The 18,909-nt window shown below is 57.1% G+C and overlaps 1 protein-coding gene across 1 annotated transcript; it reads right to left on the bottom strand.

Annotated features, from left to right (window-relative positions):
- Nucleotides 1-3: 3 nt before the first annotated feature.
- On the bottom strand, nucleotides 4-15,356 carry LTBP4 (latent transforming growth factor beta binding protein 4; the record flags this gene model as incomplete). Its single annotated transcript, XM_008582658.1, has 24 exons — nucleotides 15,215-15,356; nucleotides 14,788-15,035; nucleotides 14,609-14,711; nucleotides 14,140-14,214; nucleotides 13,927-14,049; nucleotides 13,131-13,295; nucleotides 12,266-12,415; nucleotides 12,027-12,146; nucleotides 11,239-11,370; nucleotides 11,032-11,157; nucleotides 10,156-10,281; nucleotides 9,576-9,818; nucleotides 8,804-8,929; nucleotides 8,596-8,715; nucleotides 7,532-7,660; nucleotides 7,221-7,346; nucleotides 6,702-6,824; nucleotides 6,352-6,483; nucleotides 4,680-4,811; nucleotides 2,936-3,082; nucleotides 1,053-1,319; nucleotides 673-744; nucleotides 289-417; nucleotides 4-92 (listed from the first exon to the last, which is right to left on the bottom strand). Coding segments are annotated over exons 1-24 (3,267 nt in total), but the record flags the coding sequence as incomplete, so codon positions are not given.
- Nucleotides 15,357-18,909: the final 3,553 nt, after the last annotated feature.

The following is an 18,909-nucleotide window of genomic DNA, read 5'->3' as shown; positions in this document are numbered from 1 at the left end:
AGGGGGCTCGCACGTGCAGTGATAAGAGCCCACGGTGTTGACGCAGCGGCCGCCCTCACAAGCCGGCTCCTCGTCGGCGCATTCGTCATTATCTAGGGAGGCGTGGAGCGGCTGGTTAAGAGGCAGCCCCCCAAACCCCCACCCTTTCCCGTTTCTCTCCCCAGCGCATTGACAGCGTGAGAGATGAAGTCTAGACTCCAGGAAGGACTTCCCGCTGGTGCTGGCCACATTCCAGCGAGGGGCTGGAGTTGGAAAGTCTGGGGGGCGTGGAGGAGGTGGGGCTCATACCAACGCACTCCAGCCGCTGTGCATAGTAGTAGTAACCGTTGCTGCAGTAACACGAGTAGCCAGGGGCTGTGTTCACGCACACACCGTTCTTGCACACCTGGTCTCGGAACAGCTGGCATTCGTCCACATCTGCAGGAAGGGTGGAGAGAGATGGGGGCGGGTCAGGATGTGGGGCGGGGTTATGACCAGAGAAGATAGAGACAGAGAGATACAATAGAGACCCAGCAGCAGAAAAAGAAAAAGATGGAGACAGAGAGACAGAGGACAGGGTGGGGTGGGGGAGACAGATACAGAAAAACAGGTGAGGTGAGAGACAAAGAAAACAGAAAGAGACAGAGCTGGGCCTGGGGCTGAGGGAGGGTGGGAGCTGAAGTCTGGTCTTACCTCTCCGGAGGCTCGGGTCTCCACTGGGCACCAGGTAGCCCCGGCCATGAGGGCACAATGACTGGTACTCGGCTGCACATAGAGACAAGGCTGAGCCCAGACACCCAAATCCCAGCCCTGGCCCTGGGCACTGCACCCACTCGCACCCACCTATCCCAGTGCTTACTCTTGCCCCATGCCCAAGTCCTCAGGCCCCTGCCTGTTTGTGCCCACCCCTCAGCCTCATGCCCATACATGCCCACCTGGCTGGCAGCTCACTCTTGCCCTGACAGTACCAGCACCACAGCCCTGTGTCCAAATGTGTCCCCTTTCCCAGTCCCACATCCCCCTATTTCTACCCAAACCCACTGCCCTGTGTCCAGCCATCAGACCATGCCTACCTGTCTCAGTGCTTGGGCACTGCTGGATGCGGCAGCCACTGCCCCAGCCCTCACCCACAGTACAGCAGCATTCCTGCCATGTCACATTCCGTGCCAGGATGTTGTCACATGCATCCGGGGCCGCTGTGTCAAAATAGCACTCCCGGCGCCCACTGCCCACAGGGCCCTGCCTAGGTGTGCTGGGCCGGCGGGGCGGGGGTGGTGGAGGTGGCCTGGCTGGCAGACCAGGGCTGGCAGGTGCCTGGGGCTGTGAGCCTGGGAACATGCCTGGGGAGGCAAGGGATTTTAGCCCAGGATAGGCTGAGCCCAGCTCCCAATGTCATCGACGGGGAAACTGAAGCCCAGAGGGCACCAGCCCTCAGTGGCAGAACCAGACTCCCCACCTTTCACCCATCTATCATGATCTCTCTTTCTCTCTCACCTACTCTCACCTACTGTCATTTCTGCATCTCTTGCCCCCCCCCCTCACACTTTCCCATCATTGCAGCTACAGTTTGGAGTGGGCGGAGAGGGGATTTCCCTGGCCTCTGTGTGCCTCCCTGGGTCCTCACATCCAGTGTGTCCCAAACTGACTCAGAGTCTTCATCCCAAAACCTAGGCCTTATCCTGAACACATCTTCCCCACCCAGGCAGCCCCACATCTTGTCCACATGGTCCCTCTTCTTCCCTCCCATGGCCCCTGCCTTGGTCTAGCCTTTCCTCTCCTGTCTGGATCCCTGGCCCAGCCTGCTCCCTAGGCTTCCACCCGCCAATGTCACCCTCTTCAATCACCTTCACATGGCAGTCAGATGGAGGTTTTAAAATCTGAATATATCCTTTTCCTGTTCACACCCTTCCATGGCATCGCTGTGCCCTCGGGAAAAGTCCAACCTCCTGATTATGGTAAATCAGTATAGTCTGGTTCCTGTCTCCTTCTCTGGCCTCATCTCTCCCCACCCCTTCCTTTGCTCTCCAAATCATACCATGTTGAACTTCTTTCAGTTCTTCAAACATGCCAAATACTCTCTTGCTCTGCCAGGCCTTTGCCCTTGCTCACTCGCTTCACCTGGCTCGTTTCTACTTTTCCTGCTGCTCTCAGTTCAGTCAACTTTTCCTAAAGGAAGCCTTCCCTAACCCTCTTCTCAGGCTGGGCCAGGCAGCTCCTCCAAAACACCCTAGGTTTCCCCCGACACAGCCTTGTTACCTCTGGCCTACGCTTCCTCCCTCTCAAGTCTCTGGGTTGTCACTATCTGGTGATATCTGTCTGCCTCATTAGATTGTGAACCTCTCGAGGAGAGAGAGTGATCTTTTTTTTTTTTTTTAAAGATGACCAGTAAGGGGATCTTAACCCTTGACTTGTTGTCAGCACCACGCTCACCCAGTGAGCCAACCGGCCATCCCTATATGGGATCCGAACCCATGGCCTTGGTGTTATCAGCACCACACTCTCCCGAGTGAGTCACAGCGCTGACTCGAGAGAGTGATCTTTCTTGGTCACTACTGTGTCCCCAGTGCCCAGAATAGAGCCTGAACACCATGGATGCCCTGTGAACATTTGTTGAATGAAAGAATCTGGTAGAGTCTGGGCCAGGATCAAGTTCTCCTGACAGAGTCTCACTACCCATGTTTTTTTTTTTTTTTTTTTTTTTTTTGAGACCGGCCGCCCCTGTATAGGATCCGAACCCGCGGCGGGAGCGCTACCAGCGCTCGCTCCCAGCGCCGCACCCTCCCGAGTGTGCCACAGCCTGGCCCTTCACTACCCATGTTAACGCATGTTCTGAAGTTTTTTGTTGTTTAAAATATGGCATTTAACTGATGGCATCTGTCCACATCAGAAATGGTTAAACCACATCATTTTCTTATGGGGCCAGCAGCCTTCAGTTAAATACACACATCAGCCTTACCAGCAGAAGTCCGTGGAGGAATACAGCGTCCAGTCATGGGGTCAAATTCCTCAGGGCTAGTGGGGCAGACACAGAGGAAGGAGCCTTCAACATTTTCACACAGGGCAGCTCCACACACACCCTGTAGTGTTTCACACTCATTCACATCTGCGAGCAGGAGACAACAGGGGAGAGGGAGTCAATGGTTATAAACTTCTGTGATTCCAAAGGTACAAAAGTCTGAGCTTCAAATATAATTGGCATTTTTAATGGCCCAGATCCTGTCATCCACTTTTCTTCTGGTGACAAACCCTGAATTTTCTTTGTAAACCCTGTGCTTTTCCATTTTCAACCCATTTGTTTTGAGTAGGGCTAAATCTACCCCAAGGGGTGGGCCCAGTCCCTAGGAGCAACCAAACAGATTACTGCTTTTGTTCAGATATAGGCAGTGACCATGCTGGGACAGTCAAAGCCAATCCTGGGACTTTTGCTAGAAATATTGAAAAAGAGCCTCCTTCTTTAACTCTAGGGTTGCCAAGCTGAGGATGTTAGGCTAGAGGTGTTAGAACCATCTTTATTATTGTGAAAAGAGTTTGCCTGAAAATAAACCCAGCAGAGGAAAGCAGAGCTGAGAGGAGGAGATAGAGATAGCCTTGTTAAAATTCCTGGATCCAGTTATGCCTGAAGTTCAGATATACCCCAGGACCTTGCAGTTTTATATCCATTTTAAGAAGTAAAGCCTGTTGTGTTTGCATTTGCGAAAAGTTAGAGAATGTATAATTAAGATTCATGCACTTCACTGTATGTAAGCTGAACCTCAAATGAAAATATCTGTAAACACGTTTTTTTTCTGGCAGATGGCCGGTACAGTGTAAACACATATTGAACTCCAGTTAACGATATGTATACTGAAAAGTTTAAGAAGTATACTGATGCCTGCAATTTACTTTTAAATCTATCCAAAAAAGTAGATAGAGTAATGAATAGATATGTGAAGAAGCAAGTATAATAAAATAATAATACAGTCTGGATCATAGGTATGCAGGTATACATTCTACATTTCTTTCAATTTGCTGTATGTTTAGAAATTTTCTGCATAAAATGTTGGGAAAAAATAATGTTTATGTACACTTAAGATTAGCATGCTTTACATACTTTATGCATTGTTTTTTTTTTTAAAGATGACCGGTAAGGGGATCTTACCCCTTGACTTGGTGTTGTCAGCACCACGCTCTCCCAAGTGAGCTAAATGGCCATCCCTAAATAGGGATCTGAGCCCATGGCCTTGGTGTCATCAGCACCACACTCTCCCAAGTGAGCCATGGGCTGGCCCTTATGCATTTTTTAAAGCATGCAAACAAAAATAAAACCTGAATGAGTAAGGTTCCTGTCACTTGTCACTAGAACAGTTCTGACCAATATGGAGATGATCTTACGTTCCAAGGTCTAAATTTCACAATCCTGAAGTTAATATTTGTTCAGATCTGTGAAGAGGAGAATGGCCTGACCAACCTCTTCCCCACACCTCCCTGGTCCCACCCATCCCCTGGAGCCCCGTACCCACGCAGTGACGCCCGTCCCGCGCCCCCTCGTAGCCCTGGTCACAGAGGCACTGGAAGGAACCGGGCAGGTTCTGGCACACAGCATGGGCACCACAGAAAGACCGGTTCCGGCATTCATCCACATCTGCAACCACCAGAGAGTCAGACCATTTCTGGACCTTCTACCCCCTCCACATCTCCCCCAGTGCTCCATGGACACCCACCCTGGCATCCACCCCCTGGTGTAGGCTGATAGCCAGGGTCACAGGCTGGCGTGCAGCGGTAGGAGCCAGGGGTGTTCTCACAGTGCTGGGCTCCACAAATCGCAGGGCCGTATTCTTGGCATTCGTCCACATCTGCAGGGGAAAGAGGAGGGGATGGAGGGGAGGGGAGTCAAAGACCTGGGTTCAGTTTCCTAATGCCACTTCCAGTCCCATGACTGAGAAGTCTTTGTGAATCTGGTATTCTAGGAGTCTGAGCTTCTAAAGATCAAGTGTTGATAACTCATAAGTCCTCATTGCCATTTCTCAAATAGCCCTACATGGTCCCACCTCAGGGCCTTTGCACTTGCACATCTCTTTGCCAGGAACACTCTCCCCTCAGCTACCAGCATGGCTCCCTCGCACACTTCACTCAGGTGTCTAGGTCAAGCCCTCCTAGCACTCCTTCCCCCACTGCCCTCTCATCTCAACACTTATCCTGCTTTGTTTTCCTTCTTAAACCTGACACTATATTATATGCACATATACTTACTGGTATGCTGATCATCGCCTCCCTAGAATCCAAACTCCACAATGGCAGGGATTTGTGTCTGCCTTGTTCCTCACTACATCGCCAGGGCATAGAACTGTGCCTCACACGTAGTAGATGCCCAATAATTATTTGTTGAATAAATCTTGAATGTATTTACATATTTGTTGTCTGCCTCCCTCCCCCACCTCCCCATGTTAGCTCTATGAGGGCAGAGTTTTTGTTTAACTCATTTCCTGTTGCACCCTCAGTGCCTGGCACACAGAAGGTGCTTAATAAATTCTCGTGGAATTAATGAATGAGCTCTCATGAAACTAGGCTTCCATGAGTCAGAGGTTTAGCACCTAGAGAGCCAAAGGTAGCCTATGGTCATTTTACTTCATGTGGTCCACAAAATGCTGAGCCACACCCACCCACTCCACCCCCAATATATACACCAGAAGGCATATTCATGGAAGGCATGGAAAATGAGAAAAGTAGTCAAGGGGTGGGTCTGAGAGCTGAACAGAGACAGGAAGGGGTGGGCCTATATGTCCTGAAGAGCTGGAGAAGTCCAAGAAATGGGAAAGGACAGAGTATGGAGAATGGGAAGATGGAATTTAAATGGACAGGAATTAGCCTTTGGAGAAACTTTGGTGAATTTCACATTGGGAAAGGATGGTTCCCAGGGCAGCCAGTGTTGGGCCTCTCTGGAGGGACAGCTGGAAGTAGAACTAGTGATGGAGGATGAGGAGAGGGCTCCTCCAAATTTACAGTATTAGGAAGAGAAGGAGACTGAAGAGGGACTTTTAATCCATAGGCCAACTGGAAGGGGTGGGGCCTAATAGTTCTCACTGTTAGGAGTTATCTTTTTAGGGATACAGCCTAAAATGTGGGTATGGCTCTAGCTGCAGAGGGGGCTTAAGCTGCTTCTGGAAGCTAGGCTTAGCCTGGTCCCTGATAGGAGTATCTCCCCCCACCCCACCCCTACCTCCACAAGAAAATACAAGACCACAGTGGTGGTTTATTTCCACCACGGAGATGCGATGAAAGCGGGTAAAGGGTGTTTCGGTTGGGGGCCCTTCCCTGCCCACAAGTCTGTAAGGCATGGCGCAGACTCCAGCAGCCTATCCTGGGAGCTGGGGGAGGGGACAGAAGTAGTCTCACCGTCACAGGTGCCCTCGGGGCCCGCGTGGTAGCCAGGATCGCAGTCCCGGACACAGCGGTAGGAGCCGGGGGAGTTTTCACAGCGCTGAGACCCGCACAGGGCAGGGCCCCGCTCGCGACATTCGTCCACGTCTGAGGAGAGAAGCAGAGCAGTCAGATGGGGGAAGCAGGGGAGGCAGGGAGGCCAGGTGGGGGAGTCAAGGAGGGTAGAGGAGAGTCAGAAGCGGGCAGCGGGGTTAGCAGGAAAGGGGATGGGAGGACGCCCCAGAGGAAAGGCAGAGGTGGGAGGCAAATGCGGGAATCGGGGAATCAGAAAGGGGGAGGGGTCAGGCCGGGGAATGGCCTCTCACCGAGGCAGGAGGTGAGGTCTGGGCCGGCGCGGTGCCCCGGGGGACAGATACACTCGAAGGAGCCGTCGGTGTTGGTACAGATGCCGCTCTGGCAAAGGTCCTCCTCGCTGCACTCGTCCACGTCTACGGGACAGGGTGTCCGAAAGCCGGGCCCACCTCCTCCTCCGTTCAACCTTCCAGGCCACACCCCTCCACTGCCCTCTCCCCGCCCCTCCTGGCTCCGAGGCCTTCAACGCCTTCCCCCATCTGCCGTGGGCTCCTCCCTTCCCGGCAAGTCCCGCTCCCCGACGGGTTTAGGGTAAGTCCTTTCCGGTCACTCTCCGACTCTGCAGACTCCGTCGTTTCCCTGTCCTCCCCATACCCGCCCCTGCTTGGTGGCCGCCCTAAGACTCCGCCCCCACGATGCCAAAAGACCCCGGCCAAAAATTCGTACTCCCCATTCCGCCCCCTTCCCCTTGTCCCGCCTTTTCCTGCTATAAGCCCACCCTATCCGTGTCCAAGCACAGCCCAGGTACCGACCGAGGCAAGAGGCTCCGCGGGGTCCGGGCCGGTAGCCGGGGGCACAGGTACAGGCAAAGGAGCCGTCGGTGTTGAGGCATTCTCCGTGAGGGAAGCAAAAGTCGCCCTCCAGGCACTCGTTGACGTCTAGGGTACGCGAGAGACAGGGCTGCGGGGTCACCAGACCCGTCCCCACCCGACCTGAGCCCCGCCCACAAAGCCCCCAAACCACACCCCACATGGCCAGCTCCACCCACAGCCCCTTAGTCCGGCTTCCACCTCCTGGCTAGGTCCCACCCTCAGGCTTTCCGCCTGGTCCCCACCCTGCCCACCTGCGCAGGGACCGGGCCGACCGGACGGCGCCCGGTAGCCCGGCGCGCAGCTGCAGCGGAAGGAGCCTTCGGTGTTAGTGCAGTGGCCATGGGGACCGCAGGGGGCGCCCGAACTGCATTCGTCCACATCTGTGGGAGCAGGGGTTTCAGAAGGGGTCCAATCTAGGGACACACCCGACGCACCTCCTTGGAGCAGAGGGGTCTGGGGAAGGTGGTGTGAAGGGTCTTGAGTTGAAGACGGGGTGAGGGCCCCATGGCAGAGATGGGTAGGGCAGACCAAGGTTTTCTGGTTCTGAGGACCATGATTGGGAGTTCTGTGGGTGTGGGTTTCTGGGAACTCCCTGTGCCAAGATCCTGGTGTCAGAGGAAGGAACTCTGGATTGGGACAGTGGTCAGAAATTAACTAGGATAAGGGGTCAAGTATTATAAGCCAGGATCATTCAATGGGATTCTGCTGATTCACGGGTCAGAGTCAGTGACAGGAATCTGAGACTGGTTAGGGTCGGCGGTTACAGTAAGAGTTTAGAATTCTGCCTCAAGTCAGGGGTCGGGGTCAGGAATCATGAACCCAATCAGATTCCAGAGAAGAGATTCTGAAAAGGGGCGGGGCAGTGAAAGAGACAGGATCAAGAGTCACACACAGTGTTTTGGTCAGCGTTATGGTCAAGGGTTATGATTAGGGTCAAATGTCACAGTCAAATTCAGGGGTCACAGGTCACATTTATGGCCAGGGAACAGTCAGAGTCAGGAGGGTCACAACTGCTATCAGGGTTGTGGTCAGGGGTTATCAGCAAGGGTTGGGGTTAGGGTCAAGTGTCACAGTCAAGTTGAGTATTCATGGGTCATAGACTCAGAAGTCACATGCAGAGTCAAGTGTTGTGGTTCAGGTCAAAGATGACAGTCTGGGTCGGGAGTCTGCAGTCTAGTCAGAGTCACAGTCAGGCTCTGGGGGATGTGGTTCAGGTGAGAGGATTGAAGTCCTGGTCGGAGGTTATAGGTCAGTTCAGGATCTGGGTCAGGGGTCATAATGCAGGTCCAAGGTCACAGCCAGGGTCTGGTCTCACCAATGCATCTGCCACGGTGCAGGTGGTGGCCAGCAGGACAGGCCCTGCACTGGAAGGAGCCAGGTGAGTTTACACACTCCTGCCCAGGACACGCCAGGTGGTTCTCACACTCATCCACGTCTGGGGGGCAGGGGAGAGGGTGGCCTTGAAGGAGCGGCCCAATGCCCCCCTCACCCATGCACACTACTCCCTCCCTCCCCGGCCTCACCCTCGCACTCGGAGCCAGCAGCATTGGGTTGGAAGCCCGTGGGGCAGACACATTGGAAGCTGCCTTCCGTGTTCTCACATCGGCCATATGTGCAGGGTGTGGGGCTACGGGCACACTCGTCCACATCTGGGGCAGAACGGACCAGTCAGGCTGAGGAAGGGGCCTGGACCCATCCCCATTGCCATCACCACCCACCCCAACATCCCAGTCTTGAGCCAGCCTCCTGGAGTTTGCCCAGGCTGCTTTCTTCACCAAGGAGGATGAACCCTTCCTTGTTTCCCCATTTAATGGGCGCTCAAGCTGCCAGAGTGAGGCTAAGGCACCACTTCCTCCATGTTGCCTTCCCCTCTTCAAGGCTCCCACAAGCACAGGAGTATCACTCAGCAAGGGAAGAGGAATGTGGAGCACTGTCTTACTTTGGAGAAAGGGGAGAAGACTCTGGAATCAGACCCTCCCCACTCTCAGTACCTCGCCCTTCTTTTTTTTTTAAAGATGACCGGTAAGGGGATCTTAACCCTTGACTTGGTGTTGTCAGCACCACGCTCAGCCAGTGAGCGAACCGGCCATCCCTATATGGGATCCGAACCTGCGGCCTTGGTGTTATCAGCACCACACTCTCCCGCGGGAGCCACGGCCGGCCCTAGTACCCCACCCTTCTGCCCTGTCCTCCATCACTGAGTCCCATCACTCTTCCTCTCTGTGCCTCACAAATGTCTCTTCACAGTCTCCAAGGCAAATGGCGGTGGAGTGGGGTGAGACTAAGCACCCTCACCTTGGCAGGGGGCCCCCGGCCCTCGGGAGCGGAAGCCAGCAGGGCAGGCACAGTGATAGGAACCAGCCGTGTTGTCACAGCGACCTGGCCCGCAGGGTGGTGGCTCCTGGGCACACTCATCCACATCCTCTTCACACGCCGAGCCCCGGAAACCAGCCGGGCAAACACAGTGGAAAGAGCCGGGCAGGTTCTCGCAAACCCCTCGGCCACAGAGGCCGGGGCTCTGGATGCACTCGTCCACATCTGCATGGGGCAAGGCCTGGGGTCACTCTTCCCCTCTGTCCCCCACACTCTGCCTCCATAACTCTGCCCCCTTCCCCTGTTACTGACATCTCCATCCCACTCACTCTGCTTCTCCGTCCTCCATGACTCAGCCTTTCTGTTTCCCATCATTTGGCCTCTCCATCCCCAGGTCACTTTCTCTAGTCATCAGGCCACTCGTCTGGTTCTCATTAACTGGCCTCTGTCTCCCATCGATCAGTCTCCCTTTGCCCCCTTGCTCAGTCTCTCCATCCCTCTCCACTGCCGCTCTACCCTTCCCCCTGCACCCCCTTCCCCTCCGCCCCTCCCAGTCCCTCACCCTGGCAGCTGGCTCCATGCGGCGCAGCCTGGTACCCGGCGGGGCACACGCACAGGAAGCTGCCTGGCGTGTTCTCGCAGCGCCCGCGGTCACACGGCGGCGGCACGCGGTGGCATTCGTCCACGTCTGTGGGCACAAACCGGGCGGCTGGGACTGGGGCAGATAGCCCCCGGAGAGACGAAGGGCGGGGACGTGGGACAGAGAGGGAGGGCAGAGGCGGGGCCGAGCTTGGGGCGGGAGCCAGGGGCGGCAGGCGGGGCTTGGAGTGGGGAGGCTTAAGGCGAAGGTGGGGCTTGAGCGGGAAGGGCGGGACAAGGGCTGGGGGCCCCGCCTGGACACAGGAGGGGAGGGTGACCGTGAGAGGGGGCAAATTGGAGAGGACAGGGCAAGGGCAGGAAGGGCAGCCCTGGGGACCGAGCAAAGGGAAGGCAGAAGCAGGGCTAGAGAAGGAAGGGGCAGTTTGGGGACGGGCTCTGGTGTGGCAGGGTGGAATCAAGGGTTATGGTCAGGTTGGTTAGAGCGCAGCCTTATAACACCAAAGTCACAGGTTCGCATCCCCATGCCGGCCAGACTCCAAAAAACAAAAGGGTCGTGGTCAGGAGACTGGTTGAAGCAGTTGTTGGACAGGGGTCGGGCCCGGAGGGGGCTAGTCCAAGATAGGGAAGGGGCGGGGCCCATCGAGGAGGGCAGCCAGGGCGTGGGGGCGAGGCAGCGGCAGGGCCAGGACCAGAGCTGGTTCCGGGGGCGGGGCAGCGGGGAGTAGTAGGTCTGGACCGGCGTGGGGAAGCCTGGGAGGGCAGGAGCGGCTCTGGAGAAAGAGCAGGAGCGAGACCCAGGGAAGGGTGGGGCTGCAGCTGGGTGAAGCGGGTTTCTCACCCAGGCACTCCGCAGCCCGCGGGCCGGCTCGGAAGCCGGGGCCGCACACGCAGCGGAAGCTCCCTGGTGCATTCTCGCAGCGCCCGGGAGCACAGGGCGGGGGCACGCGGCGACATTCGTCCACGTCTGAGAGCACGGAAGGGGCTGGTCACAAGATGATCGGGAACACCCCCCAACCGCCTACGTCCACTCCTCCGCCCGGCTCACCAATGCAGCGGGTGCCCTGGGGGCTGAGCCGGAAACCGGAGTCGCACACGCAGGTGTAGCCACTGGGGCGGGTTATGCAGCGTCCTGGACCGCAGACCTGGGGATTGCGCTGACACACGCCCGAGGAAGGACCTAGGGGTCCAGTCAGCTAGGGTTCCCGCATCTCTGAATCCTCTATCCCTTTCATCACAGTACAATCCCCTCATGGCCTATGCCTAAAACCCCTGCATCGATGTCCTCTCCCTGAACCCATTCTTCTACCTCTGATCCCCCTCTACCTTATACTTTTTTTTGTATCGGGTCGGTAAGGGGACCCCTCTCCCTTACTATGGAACGTTCTCATCAGATCCTCTGACTGAATCTCCCCATAATGCCACCCCCAGTTTCCCACTTTTGAATATTTTGCTCTTCATCTTTCTGCATGAGATACGTTCTTAGTGCCCTCCGTGAAAAATATTTATCTAACATTAACTGAGCACTTACTATGTGCCAGAAATTTCAGAGACTTTTCGTTGAAGCCTCACAATGGTTCCCATTTTAGAGGAGAAAACTGAGTCTCAAGTTAAACGATTAGTTCAACTGAGAGAATTGGAGCCCAAGTCCAACTGCAGCTCTGGATCTAACCACCACCCAATCTTTCACATCCTTACCTCTTCCCACCTGTTCTTTAATGCCTCTACCCATGACATCGCTGTTTGTTCTATCCCAGAATCTTCACCTTGGAGCCTCTTCCCCCAAATCCCCACCTATAATACCCGCATCGATTCCTTTAATTCTCTCTACCGCACCTGATTCAGGAATCTCAGGACCAGTCCAAGCAGGGACGCTGGGCAAGGGAAACTCAGGGCCAGGCCGGTGCTCAGGTCGGGCCTCGGGCCTGGGCTCTGGGCGATGGGTTGGCAGAAAGCCTGGTAAGGAAGGGGTATGAGTGAGTGGAGACCTGGATTTCAGTATCCCCACTCCTCTCTTTCTTTCCCTCTGGAAAGATCCTTGAAGAGGACACCCCCGCCTCATGGAGCCAGCTCACCTGTGGGTGACCGAGAGGTGGCTGGCAGGGCTCGTGGCTGGCTGAGGGATACTCGGGGTGGCTCCTGGCCCAGGGGTCTGGTGTTGTAGCGAAGGTCAGAGGCTGAGTAGTGGTAGCCAGGGCCAGCCGGGCAGATCTCCCGAAAACCCTCTAGGAACAGGAAAGGGAGAGGGGTAGAAAGAGGGCAAGAGAGCAGGAGGGAATGAGAAACAAAGGGGGTTAGTTTAGAGGCTTGCCTCAGTTGGGGTCAGGGCTTGGCCTGAGTGTATGTAAGGGGTTTGGGTTGGATGCTGGGATGGGGTGGTGCCTTAGCCAAAGGACAGGATATCTCAAGGCTAAACATGCCGCCAAGGGTATTTTTCCCCGTGTGGGATGGTGACGGACAGAGGTCGAGGACCGGATCTGGTTTGAGGTCTACAGGGACTGTTTGAGGCCAGGAAGCCGCTCGGTTGTGGGGTTTAGTTTTAGGCAGAAATTACAATACCAGGGAGGTATCTCGGGGAGGGGCGTGTCTAGTGTGGGGCCTAGGGGAACCTGAACTGAAGGCAGTGTCTTAGGAGCTGGTGACTGGACTAAAGTTCGGGGACAGGGTTCGGCGGGCAGCAAATCTCAGGCGCTGGAACTGATGCTCAGGAGATACAGCCTGAATTCAGGGGGTGTCTCCCGGGTGGGTGTGGCTAAGGGTGGGGGGTGGGGCCTTGGACGGCGTACATTCTGAGGCTAGCGTGTCTCAGAGGCTGGGGACGTGGCCAAGGCTGGGGCCCAGCCTGATTCGAGGGCGGTGATCCTCAGGGTCAGTGGGCAGGGCCCAGAGTGAGCTTTGTGCGTTTCGTGCCTGGGGTTAGGTGGGGCAGAAGGCGCTCACCTGAGCCGAAGGGTGGGCAGAGCTGGCAGCCCCGGCCCCAGGCCTTGCCCACGCGGCTACAGCAGCAGATCTGTTTAGTGATGTTGCGCAGAATGGGCAGCGAACAGCCACCGTCGCGGAGCACACGGAAGCAGGGCCCCTTCGCCTCCGAGATCACGTGTTGGGCTGGGGGAGAGGGAAGAAATTCTTCAGGGCAGGGTTCGGAATGCAGCGGAACCGAGAGACCTGGAAGGTAGGGGAATGGTCCCAGGGCGGGTTTGGTGGGTGTGAGGGGCATTTGGGAGATGGCTGAGAGGGTCTAAAGGAAAGCCGGGAGCTCTGGAGGTCTGAGAGGTTTGGGGCCTGAGGGGAATCTGAGGGGTGAATGAGAGAACCTGAGAAGGATTTCAGCATCTAAAGAAAGTCTAGTGGGGGCCGGCCGGTGGCTCACTCAGGAGAGTGTGGTGCTGATAACACCAAGTCAAGGGTTGAGATCCCTTTACCAGTCATCTTTTAAAAAAAAGAAAGTCTAGTGGTCGAGGAGGATGAGTATTTGGGGGTCTAAGAGGAGCTTAAGAAAGTCTGGGAGTCTGAAGGGATTTTGATCCAAACGTTTTGCGTTCTTAGAGAGGGTCTGAAGACGGTCCAAGGAGTCTGAGTGTACGAGAATCTGAGAAGTTCTGACCAACTGAGGTGGACTTGGGAATCTGAGAGGATCTGGGAGGTCTGAGGGAATTAAAAAGCCGGGGATGCTCTGGATGTGGTCTGAGGGCAAGGCGGGCATGGGACCCAGCCTAGCCCCCTCCTGGTAGCTCACAGATGCAGCTGCTGCGGGATGAGTCGAGGAGGAAGCCGTCCGGGCACACACAGATGTACCCGCCACGCGTGTTCGCACACTCCCCGTGTTGGCAGCGCCCGCCTGTCGCGCACTCATCCACATCTGCGAGGGGTGGGGAGGTCACAGTGGAGTCAGGGACTTGATTCCTGCCAGCCCCGCTCTAGAGCCAAGCCCCACCCACCCCTGCCACACCTTCGCAGGATCCATTAACCCTTTCGAAGCCTGTTGGACAAGGTCCATCTGGGGCGCCCACTCGGTCAGAGTTCCCTGTGGAGAGAGGAGAGGGGTGGGCCAAGGACGGGTAGGCAGAGAAAGAATGGGGTCGGTAGGGATGAATATGGGATGGGAGGGACTAAAAAGTGTTGGGTGTGGTTTGAATGCAAGCTCAGCCTTAGGTTGGTAGTGGGTAACTTAGGAGGCTCCAAAAGTGCATGGGTGGGGCCAAGGCACAAAGGCGGGGTGAGAACAGTGGCCAAAGTCAGAAAATGGAGTGCATAGTCCCAGACCCGTATAGATAGATCTAGACTGGAGATGATTCCCACAATGAAGCAGGCGTGGCTAAAACTTATCACCGGGGCTTATCTACAGGCGGAGTAGGAGGAACGGCGAGGTTCTCACCCCTCCCCAGCTCCAAGCACCTCCGAGACATCCTGGGGCTTACCCAGGTGCTCCGAGCACGACTGACAGTCGTGAACGCCCCAGGCCAATCCGTCCCCTCGGCAGCAGACCTCCTGCGTCCGGAGCCCGGGCAGCGGGGACGCACACTGTGGGGAAGTGTTGGGTGAGCGCGCCCCCGCGTGGAGGCAGGCTCCGGGCCCCTCCCCAACAGCCTCCTCTCACTTCGCCTCCACGCAGCTCCCGAAAGCAGTAACCGAAGCCCGAGGCATCCGAATAGCCGTCCTCGCGCGGCGCGCTCTGTGCCAACACGGTGTAGGGCGCCGCCGCCTCCGCCCGCGCCACTGCCTCGGCCCGTGCCACTGCCTCGGCGTCCGCCTCCTCCCAAGGGCCGGACACACGCTCCACCTGGTGCACTACCACCGACGCTTCCTGCGGGTGCTCCACGTGGACGCTCACCATAGACGCCACGCCTGGCGGAAGGCATGGCCGGGCAAGGGGAGGTCTACAAGGGCTCTTACGGACAGGGACTAAAAATGGGGGAAGGGCGATTTGGGGAAGGGTACTTGGGAAGACGGGAAAGCTGGGGGTCAGAGGACCGGTGAGATGGTTGACGGAAGGGTTGGAGGGACTCTGGCCACACTGTCCTCACCGTGCACGTCGTCCCGGTGGTTGGCCAGTGGCATAGTGTACACGGAGCGGGTGAGGCCCGGCATGGCCGGGGCCGGGGGTCGGGCACCCGAGGAGTGCAACTGGCAGAACTTGCCAGCGAAGTCCGGGGGACAGAGGCAGCGGTCAGGCTTCACGCACACACCGCCGTTGTGACAGATCAAGGGACACAGGTCTGGGGGGAGAATGAGGACCTCAGCGCCAGGCACCACTCCTAGCAGGTACCACTGAGGCCAGCTCACCCAAGCTAGCTCAGTCTCCAGCGTTATAACTACGCCCTCAAGAAATCACTCATTTCTAAATCGCTCCGCTCTTAGGTGTCTTGTGGCCCCGCCCCACCTCTGGCCATCTGCACTGGCAGGGTCCAGTCGTTCAGCCCTCTATGGCATAGCCCCGCCCACTAGCCGGCTTGCCACGCCCTCTGGCTCTTCATTTACTTGCCCCCACTCCACTACTCGGGTCCTGCTGATACCACTTTCCGGCTGAGTCCACGGCGTTCCGGCCCCGCCCAGACAGCGCTTTCCCCGCCCATTGCCTCAGCCCCGCCCACCCTAGCTATCCCTTAGCATTTAGCTCCTCCCATTCCGTCGTCAGGCTGGGTCCTTTGCTGTTCCAACCTCTTCGACCCAGCGTTAGTCTCTTCCATTGGCTCAAACCACATTTTAGCCACTCTTTGGCACAACTGCCCCCTCCCCACTCTGTCTCAGCATTCTACGCCCGCCCACACTCCTTCTGGCCCGGTCTGCGACGTTCTAGCGCCGCCCACTGGCCATGCGTCCCCCTCTAGCCCTGCCCACATCACCTTCTACCCGCGGGATTCTAAACTCCGCCTATCAAGGCGTCAAACCTGCCACCTTTAGCCCTGCCCACCTTCCTTCCCTCACTCTATATTGTCCTGACTCACTCACTCACACCCCTCCCACTCCGCCTCCCGGCGATCTAGCCCCGCCCACCTCCCCTCTGACTCGAGCTCCAGAGTTCTAGCTCTGTCTCCCCTCCTCTGTTAGCGCCCGGGCGGGGCCTCGAGCGGGAACGCGCCTTCTCTCTCCTCTGCGCGCCCTCGCTAGGCCCCAGGCCACCTCTGGGCGGGGCACTGCCAGCTGTGCGGCGGGGTAAACAAAGAGAGGGGTGCGGCGGGGGCAGGGCGGCTCCGCATTCCGAACCCTTGGGGAGCCCCGGGACCTCCGAGCCAAAGGAGGCTGGACGTGTCCTGAGAGGCACCTCCCCCGGGGCTGCCGAGAACAGCTGGAGACAGCTGTGCAGAGGGGAAGGAGGGGGCAGGCGGCCGGGCCGTCCACGGAGGCGTGTGTGGGATTCTGAGCCACAACTGTAGAAGGAAAGCACAGGGAAAGCCACCTCAATTTAGAAGGGTAAGGGAGCTGGAGTCCTGAGATAAAATCTGCTGGAGGGGAGTTCTCTGGGTTTCAAAGACAGTTCAAGGTTTCTGCAATGACGAGGCAGCCTAGCTCAGAGGAAACTCAGGCACCCTTTCAACAGAGTCCCTCAAGTCCTTTTGAGGAGAGTTATCTAGAATACAGGACTCTAGTGCCTTCTATGGGATGGCCAGTTTGAGGATGCTGAGAACAGAATTTAGATGGAGAAGTGGGATACCTGGAAGTCCCCAGCACATAAGAGCCTCAACTGGCTGTGACCCCAAGATGCTGTAGACACCCCTTCCCTCCCAGCTAAGGGATTAGGTGCTCAAGTCTTCTGACTGATGGCTGCCTGTGGGGAACAAAGTGTCTGGAGTCCTTTTGGGAGAATCAGCTGATCAAGAGCAACTCTGTGGTTCTCTGAAGATAGATGGTATCAGAAGTTCCTGAGGAGGTGGTTCTGCTGGAAGAGCAGGATTTGGGGAGACAAGACTCAGGAATCTCTGATGGGACTGGGGTAGGCACAGTTGGAAATATAAACAAATGGGAATCTTTTGTAGGAGGAGAATTCAACTGGGCAGGGGGGTTACCACCGTATAGGGCTTGTAATCTGGGGTTTCTCTTGGACGTGGGGAGAGGTAGTTGAGAGATAAAACTACAGAGTTCTCCGGTAAAGGGACACAGTCTGGGAGGATTACCTAGAAGAATGGTGGAGAACTTCCTCAGAGGAGCTTGTCTCTGGAGTCTGTTGACAGGGGTGCGGAGGGGGCTTAGGGTCTGAGGGCAGAGGGTCTGGACTCCCCTAGTTATGAGATCAGGCCAGGACGTCAGGATGCTGTAATGTGTGTGTGTGGGGGTGTCCTTAACTGAGCGGCAGGGCCTAGGAGAGGCTTAACTAGGAACCAAGATTCCAAGATGGGAAGGGTACTCTGATGCGGATGGTGGGAACCCAACCAGGTCTGGGGGCATTTCCCAGCCTCTAGGGGCATTTGTCTGTCTTCACTTGGCCTGAAAGCAGGCCCCCAGCCCAGCTCCCTGAGGGTACCCACACGCGGGACAGGCTGCTAGACCAGCATGGCCAACTCCATGCCCCATGGGGAGCTGAGGACATCGGGGTCCCGCCGAGGTCAACCCCCCTTCACATGCCCCTTCTTGCACCTCCAGGGGCTTGGCACTCGCCCGGGCACGGCGCCTGGCACGGGCGCATTGGGGCTGGGCCGGGAGGGAGTGAAGGAAGGAGGGAGGAAGGGGAGGAGAGAGGGAGTGGCTGCGGGCGGGGGCTCAGGCGGGAGATGAGCTCACGCCGGCCGGGGCTGGGCTGGCTGGGGGCCAGGCTGGGCGAGTTTTCGGCGCCAGGGGCCCCCACTCCCCACTTCGTAGGGCTTGCTGGGTGGGGGGCAGGGAAGCCCCCGACCCCGGAGAGCCTGTCCACCCCCCCGCACCCTGGGACAACAGGTGGCGCACCTTTCCCACCTTACCTGAACCCCCGAGGGCTCCCCATCTCTAGCAGTGCCTGGTGCGCACACTCCTCCTGTCCCCTCCGCCCCCAGGGGGCGCCCCTTCCCCTAGGCCTCCTATCTCGATTTTTCTCGCACGTGGGACCCTTGCAACTCAGGTCCTGCAGAGACATTCCCCTTCTCTGGGCCCTTTCCTTCTTAGCTCTCCGGATCAACTTTCCTCAATCCCGCTCCTCACAGACACTCCGATATCGGACTTTCCTAATCCCTCCCACCCAAAGACACAGAAACTGAGACGTTCCCCCACGCGGCCTGAAACACTCCCTTGGTCCCTGGGGACTTCTTACTAAGAGTCTCAGAATTCTGGCCCTCTTCCCAAAAGTTCCCAGACCCCTCAATTCTGAGATCCCCACATTGACTCAACGGCATAATAGCAGCCCCCAAGCTCCTCACGTTGGACACCACAGGTCCCTGAGAGTCCTCATTGCTTGCAAAATCGGCACCTTCGGGATACAACATCTAAAGCCAGGAATTTGAGGCCCCCTTCCTAAAATACCCGGGGGATGCCCCAGCACTACTGCACACGGAACCTGGGTTCCCTCTCCCTGGGGGACTATCTCCTCCATCCCGCGGGAACCTCCTCCCCCACTGGAAACCCTCTCTCGGGACCACCCCCCCCGCACTCACAGGCGCGGAAGCCGGGTCCCCCCGGGGCCGCCCCGCCGGGCGCGCCGCTGTCCACGCTGGTGGCGTTGCGGGGCGCGCAGGTCGGGGTACAGCGGGAGCCGGTGGGCCCATGGACGCAGCGCAGGCCGCACACGGCCGGGGTGAAGCGCACGCGGAGACGC

This window comes from Galeopterus variegatus, unplaced genomic scaffold (assembly GCF_000696425.1).
Source record: "Galeopterus variegatus unplaced genomic scaffold, G_variegatus-3.0.2 Scaffold93, whole genome shotgun sequence".
Taxonomy (NCBI): domain Eukaryota; kingdom Metazoa; phylum Chordata; class Mammalia; order Dermoptera; family Cynocephalidae; genus Galeopterus; species Galeopterus variegatus.
Note: the sequence above shows the minus strand (reverse complement) of the source record. Positions and strands in the feature narration are given on the sequence as shown.